Below are 8,062 nucleotides of genomic sequence, written 5' to 3'. Positions count from 1 at the left end.
AAGCTGAAAACATCCCAGCTCTTGCATGGCCAGCATACTCACCGGACATGTCACCCATTGAGCATGTTTGGGATGCTCTGGATCGCCGTACACGACAGCGTGTTCCAGTTCCTGCCAATATACAGCAACTTCACACAGCCATTGAAGAAGAGTGGACCAACATTCCACAGGCCACAATCAACAACCTGATCAACTCTTTGCAAAGGAGATGTGAGGCAGATGGTGGTCACACCAGATACTGACTGGTTTTCAGACCCAACAATGAAGCAAAACTGCACATTTCAGAGTGGCCTGTCATTGTGGCCAGCCTAAGGCACACCTGTGCAATAACTATGCCGTCTAAGCAGCATCTTGATCTGCCACACCTGTGAGGTGGGATGGAATATCTCAGCAAAGGAGAAGTGCTCACTAACACAGATTTGTCAACAATATTTGAGAGAAATAGATCTTTTGTGTATATAGAAACACTTTTAGATCTTTGAATTCAGCTCAGCATTTATTTTTTTTATATTTATATTTTTGTTCAGTGTAGATTGTATTGTTTTATTTTGGTGTGCTTGAAAAGCCAGTTTCTGTAATCTGATGTATTTGTGCCCATCTCTGAGTCATTAACAACACCCTGAACTTCAATCATGGATTTTTGGTGAAATATTTTTTTTTTAGTGAGTGCTTACACTGGTACAGAGCAGTGAGTAGAGACAAAAACAACAAGTACACACAACTTTAAATGGTATTGTTAATTTGAGTATTGTAATTACGATGTGATTGTACATTATCACCTGCAAACATATGGACATGCTTTTTTGAGGGATTAGTAAACGTTTGCTGCTGAGGCCTTTGGCTTTATTTATAACCTGAATCATGCAGTAAACTAATTATGGAGATAGAGAGCTCTTTAATTAAAAAGGTCACTCACTGAGAAAGTTATTTTCCTTGGCCATATTCAAGAATCAGTTGTATTTCTCCACAATAAACTAACAAAGGTACACTTTTACATACTGTCATCTTGTGGAGATGATTGGATTATTAATATAAACATCGGCTATTAACACGTTGATATGCAAACTAAAGGAGTTACTGCAACATTCATTTAAAATGACATATGAATATTTCCATTTTACTGAGATGTTTCCTGTGTAATATTGAAAACCCTTAACAAATCAATGACACCAGAGAAAGGTTGACTTCTTTACTACTCTGCTATTTTGCTTTGGACTGAAGTGAAAGGAGCATAGTTTAGAGTAACTTCAATCATTTCTGTGTATAAATAAATGTGTAGTTCATGGCACAATTCAAGCGGGATTGATAAATGACTTGTCTTTTGAGAGACAAATATTTTTTTTTTTTAGCTCTGCTTACATTGTGCCACAATTAAAACATATGATGTTCAATTTAAGAAAGATAATTAAAAAAAAATAATAAAGTTTCAGTTTGTTAAAATACCACTATAGTAAATGCAAGCCGCACAGCAAAAACACAAGAAGCTTTTTATAAACATTTTTTATTAGTGTTATGCATTTAGTTTCCAAAAAGAATGATTCAATTCCATCGATGAGACAGTTTTACAGTGATTGGGCTCCACACAGGGTATATGACATGCAATCAAGGGAAAATAGCATAAGAACTCATATTTTACATTCTTAACCTCTGAACCCTGAAATTATTGTCACCCTGAATTAAAAAAGAAAGACCATCTGAATTGAATTGTAGGAATCCATTCCCTTTTTCAGTTGTTTTTTTTTTTTTTTTCCTTTTTAATCCCTTTTCTCTGTAATTGTATCCCCTTTTTCATCCATTCTTTGTTTTCACAATCTTGGCTGCTTACTATGTCAATTCCAGCCGCTTCCACATGGGGTCTCCAGCTGCCTCATGGGACAGTGAAGAGAGCTAGTGCAAGACAAGGTCACATCATCAGCAAACCTGTGCACACCAATTTTGTTGGTTGGCCAAAATAGCCATACTAAAGGGATCGCTGCCATGTATTATACTTCAGTCACTATGGAGGCAGTTACATATTTTACCTTTCAACTTTACCGTTTGGAGGAGAGAAAAACAAAAAAAAAATTATACACGTAGTTACAAGAGTTGATTCTTAACGATGCCATAACCATTGTTAGTGTAACATTTCAACGTATTCTAGTGCAAATGCCAAGACGACTGGAATGTTTTCAGAGAGTTTCTCTTCACAGTAACTTGTGCTCACAACTAACGAGAGCTCACCAAATCCTGGACCTCTACTAGAGAGAACGTAAACAACATGATAAGATGAGCTTCTCTGTAAGATTCACCCAGCTAATTACCAGAATAAATGTTGCCACGTTTCTGCAAACCACAGATATGTTGCAACTTTACATTTCTTCAGGTTCAGATTTTTAATTCTTACGTTGACAAAACTATGCTTATTGTGTGGTTAGGTTTAGGCACACGAAAACACCTGGTTAGGGTTAGGAAAAGATCATGGTTTGGTTTGAAGTGCTTTTTTGCAACCACAAATGCATCTGGAAATTGTTAGAGATCACCTTAAAAGTATACAGTGGTCTCTTGCATACAAATATTGAAAAATCTATGCCAAACTCCGACATCATCCAGGTCATAGACATGTAATGTGACTATGATACATTTTGTTGCAATTGCAATATGGTAGCCTAAGTATAATTCATAGAAATGTGAACTTATCCTTGGTGAGCTGACAACATTTAATTCTGGCAACTGGGGTGAGAAAGACACTTTCTCTTCTTGGTTTATTGGCAGGAATCAGCAGGGCAGTTACAACAATATTTGTAAGTGTACGTAAAAATGTTACGAAAAAAGTTATGACATCATTATAGTGTTCAGAAAAGTCCAGCCTTGTTTGGAGCTGAACGATAACATTTAAAGGAAAGTTTTTATTCCAAAATCGCCATTTCAGTCGCTCTTTGCATTTCTAACAGTTATATTCAAGAAGTAAACATTGATGGCATGTCTTTTGACACTGCCAGTAAAAATGATTTTGTGTTGATACATAGTCATGAGAAATATCACCAAACCTAATGGAGAATCTTTGCTATTTTAGGCGGAAGGTGTACTGGTGTTTTTGAATGGCAGCTCCAAGCAAAGCCAGTTTAAAGAGTGTTTCTGGGCTCCTGACAACAGAAGATGCTTTGATAATCCAGGTTGCTATCTCTTCAGACTCGGCCTCCCCTAAAACCATCCCATTCATGGTAACATTAAGACGTTTTAGAGTAACACCAGCCCGGATTTGATGTAGTTGTTTAATGTCTTTGAGGCTTTTCATGTCAAAATCTACACTTCATCTCTCTCATTCACCCACATCTAATTCTGTGTTGGCAAAATATACAGTTTATTTATTACATCTAATATGATACTCAATGTTTATACCCCCTGCTTTTACACTATTATCTAACAACTCATGGATTTATCTCAACTGAAAAGCCACAGTGGCTCTACAAACACAATTTTCCACACTGAACTATCTCATGCAACCAGAATGAATTAAAACAACCACACTTCACAGATGTGACAGATGAGTTACCACTAACCTCACATATAGATGACATGGTAATAGCCCTTTTGAAAGGCGGTTCACATGCTGTGACGCCTTGAGACGAGTCCCACTGAGAGACTATTTTACATACGGAGGGTGTATGGCTGTAGTTTCCATGAAGGGCCCGTGAATAAAGCCTAGTCCAGGATTTATGTCCCACCTCTTCCTATCCGCTCTGGATATCAAGAATGAATAAACTTAATCCACACGCTGTAGGTGAAATTGGCCTGGCACCTGGCAGGAGGAACTGTAGAAATCCCTGTGTTAAAGTCATCAATAAAATAAATCATGGTGATTCTCTTCAGCCAACGCAAACAAAGCACACTGCACTAAAATCTGTCTGAATTTCCTCACTTCAACAATTGCAATCTATGTGGCTGACACTCATGCAATATTCTAACATGGGTGGTTAGTTTATGATAATGAGAAAAGCGACAGCGTTAAAATAAATCTCTCTGCAGGTTGGTCTCTTATATAGAGACAATTTGCATGACGTATTTTACATTGAAATGAAAAATGAGTGTTTAGCACTACACATGGGTTAGCAAGCTAATAATTTAGTTACAGTATCTATACTTATGTTTTCTCAAATTGCACGTTCCCGTTTTCTTTTCCAAAGCCTTCCATGATTTTCAGAGTTGTCTTAAGGCCGTGATCACTTCAAGCCAAATCATGTGTTTCAATCAAATTAATTAGAACCAACATGTGACTGGCGAAGTCTCCGGTCATTAAATGCATGACTGTGAAAGCAACTTATAACGACCTATATTCATGGACCTTGTTTGGTGGAGACCTCTCAGGGCTGTGATAATTATTACAGCAGGAAAGGAAGAAGTCAGGTGAAGTAGATGAACGGGACTTTCATTTAGGAGACTATGAAACCAAAAGTCAAGTCATGACTGAAGTTATTGAAGATAGTTATTTAACCCAAACCACAAAGTTTTCCCAACCCTAACCAAGTAGTTTTCTTGCCTGAGCCTAACCGAGCGTATGGTGCAGCCTATCTCTGGTGTGCTGCAACAGTCACGTCATTTTGAGAACGATATTCAATGTGTCAGTAACATGACTCAAGCGAAACAGTGTAGATATTGACAATGGACTGCAGCTGTTGTTGACCAACTGGCGGTACTTGTGAGGCTTAAGAAGTGATACCCAGGTGGGCTAACTAATGACAATAACTGTAGTAGTATCCCCTCGCTAAAGTCGCCTAGGTTGATTTTCAATATTGAATAATGCGCATTCACTCACTCTAAAACAAGTATAAGCGTCCTGTTACTATAGTGAATGCTGGTTCCAGTTAAGTGAAACGACATGCTTCTAGTCACACTCATAATTCGCACAAAGTATCATAATAGCTAGGAATACGGTGGATAATGTAGAACAGAGACAGCTTAGGTTTTTTGTCAGCGACACTCATGGATGATTTTTGTGTCTCAGCTGAATAACACTTTGATCACGGCCTTAAGCTTCACCAAACCTCAGACAACAAAGAACACTGAACACTCAACAACTCCATCGCACAGCCAATCTTTCTGGATCCAATGCACGTATTCTGTTGCCTGGAGACTCCTACAGAAACAGGAAATTGTCTGTTTTTTTTGTCTTTTGACATTTGGTGTATTCTCATCTCTACCAAACATTTGCATGCTCAACATTTGAAAGGAATGTGTTAAGTATTTTTTTCAGACATGGCACAACTGGGAAGCTGCCCCAGCTTCTGCCTGTGCACAAAATAGTTCAAAGACACATTTACGTAGTATAAACCAGGACTATATGAATCAACGGCGACATGGTCCCACATCACAGACACGTAGAAAGACACACATATAAACACACACTTACAGTACACATGTAGTACACAGAGACAGTAAGAACAATGGCTTTTTTTTTCTACATATGTGTATACATTAGTATACAACTTTAAAGATACAAGAATGGCGAGGATTTACAAACAGATATGCAAATATCTTTTTTTCTAATTTTACAGAAAACAAACATGAGACACTTGACTTTCAATGCTGAATTATTCTCTTTTTATCGTTTTTAGTATTATTGCAATCTAAACAATATGGCTTTGTCTAGTGAAAAGTCCTATCTGAGCTAGAAAAGGAAAAATAAAAAATAAAAATGCTTTCATAGTGCTTATGACAACTTCATCATTATTAATCCGAAATGTTATGTTAAGTTACAAACTCATGGAACAATGTATTCACTGTACATCGTCGCATAACTAACCACTGAAAAGCCACCGGCTCATTTAGGAACATGCTTTGTTTTTACCAATAAATGTCCATATATTTAAGGTAGTTTCACTAAATATAGATTGTGTCCATTTACAATACATCTATTTAAAGTCTATATGACAAATCACTATGATATTTCATTGGATTAAGAGATGCAGGATGCAGAATATACTCGGCTCTAAGGGAGCTCTTCAGGCAGTGAGATGCGACGACTCACACCAGTTTTCTCAGGCTCAGTCTACAGTTTAATTATCTAGTTTTATTAGTCATGGAATACTTTTGGAAAACAGGAGGATATAGGAGAGTATCGATTTAGTGGTGGTCTTTGGGATGCATGCACACGCTGAACAGGCTGCTGTGTTTCTCCTGCAGGCTTACAGGTTTGGCATGCAAGTCTTCGTCTCGGCGGTGACAAAAGAAATAGTAAGGTCTCACCAGTATTTCTTTGGTCTCAATGTGGATGAACTTCAATCAAGGTGAACATAAGCATTCAAAGATGAGCTGCAAAAGGTTAACTAGAATGTGAATGCAAGACTGTGAACTGGATCACTATTTCAGTTGCATTAAAATAAACTGGCAGCACATTCACAAAAAGTAATGTCAGTAATTCAGTTAAGTAAAAAAGAAACAGCCAGACATTGCCTGGCATTTGCATTCATGTGTGAAGAAGAAAAAAAGAAAAAAAAATGTAAATAAATAAGTTTAAATAACACTTAATAGCAATCAAGAACCCACTTTTAACCACTTTTTACCATAGATGGAATGACAGGAAATGTCAACGTGTACAGTACTGGCTACTCCCACTATTTCCAAGTTGTCAGTGTTTTGATTGTCTATAGGGACCACACTACTTTTTAATTTTTTTTTAAATCTGGGCAAAACAGCAGTGATAGAAACAAGATCAAATTAGTCTTGTTTGCTTGCCTGGATGATACCTTGAACTAAATAAAATCTGTTCCAAAATCTTTAACATTGACAATTCTGTCTTGACATGAATTTGTCACACGTTCAAAACCTCACATTTTACTTTTCCAGGATGATGGCCGTCTAACTAGCTAAAAAGCTTAGAATGAGTCTAGCTTTTGTGAAGGTAACACTGGAAGTTTTTTAATAGCTTTGTGGACTGTGAAGGCTCTTGGTCTTGGATTACTACTTAGTTTGATCACTTGTTTCTGGAAAGCCCCAAATATCCCAACTAACAAACTTCATATCAAATGCATTATTCAAAAGCATCCAGTGTTGTACCCTTGAACCCGTGCCAACATGCTACCAACAACTTTGCACCTGTTTGACTGAAAATGAAACCCTCATTTACAATTCCTCTGCTGGAGGAGATGATATGAAGGCACATGTCCTAAAAACTCAAACTGATTTTTTTTTTTGTTTTTTTAATATAAAGACCTACACCAGGTTCATAAAAGTAGAAAACACCCACTGAAGTAAACAGAACATGCTCCATCTACTGGAAAACATGGTGGCAGTGCCATTTGAAAAACCACAGAAGCGAGAGGACAGAAGCGTCCGCTGCCCTTCTTTAAGGGAATACTGGTCTCCGTTGCTCATCATTGCCTGGCAACAGATGATGGCCAACCGATCAAAATGTCTGACCTCAGTCTGTGTAAAAAAAAAAAAACAACAGGAAAAGGACAAAAAACATACCAATTGTAAGAAATGTGCTAAGTGGCAGTTGAAAGGTTGTACAGCAACTGTGGCAAATAAAAAGGGAGAGGATGACGCAATCGTCAAGGAGTAGAAAAGAACAAAGTAAAAGATTTCTAGAAAGGCAGTGTGTAGCCTCTAACAGTTTGGCAAGAACCCCCCCTCCCCAATCCTCCTGATCTACACTCAAACCTGTAAAAACACCCAAACCTATCCCCCTCAGTCGCTCATTTCCCCAAACCTGCAACACTTTACTCCACCCAAAGTCCCCAACGCAAAGATCCCCGCCTCCCTTTGCCCCACAGCCTGGCCCAGGCCAGACTGGACCCTGAATTTAGGGTTCGTTTGATTTGTTTTGTTTGTTTTTTTTTTTTACTTTTTGAACATGTCCTGTAGAGGTCCGGGCAGAAACTTGAGGACAGTATCAAGGATGCTCTCCTCGTCCTCTTCGTCGTCGTCTCCGCAGCCCCGCGGGATCGCCTTCTTCGGGCGTGTCAGCGACCCCTCGCAGGCCTGCTCCATGGCCGCTTTCTCCTCCGCCTCTTTCTCCTCCTTCTTCTTCAGCCCGTACTGCACACAGACAGGACAGGAGGTGATATGTGGGGAAAGAAAATCT

The 8,062-nt window shown here is 38.4% G+C and overlaps 1 protein-coding gene across 1 annotated transcript in view; it reads right to left on the bottom strand.

The window, feature by feature from the left end:
- Positions 1-1,749: 1,749 nt before the first annotated feature.
- Positions 1,750-8,062, bottom strand: part of LOC119008131 (complexin-2) — a 51,244-nt gene continuing 44,931 nt past the window's right edge. The window contains exon 4 of the mRNA XM_037078201.1: positions 1,750-8,016. Coding sequence (XP_036934096.1) covers positions 7,819-8,016 — 198 coding nt within the window. The 3' untranslated portion in view covers positions 1,750-7,818. The remainder of the gene's footprint in view (positions 8,017-8,062) is intronic.

This window comes from Acanthopagrus latus, chromosome 18, assembly GCF_904848185.1.
Source record: "Acanthopagrus latus isolate v.2019 chromosome 18, fAcaLat1.1, whole genome shotgun sequence".
Classification (NCBI taxonomy): domain Eukaryota; kingdom Metazoa; phylum Chordata; class Actinopteri; order Spariformes; family Sparidae; genus Acanthopagrus; species Acanthopagrus latus.
The sequence above is the reverse complement of the archived record's forward strand: the minus strand, read 5'-3'. Positions and strand labels throughout refer to the sequence as shown.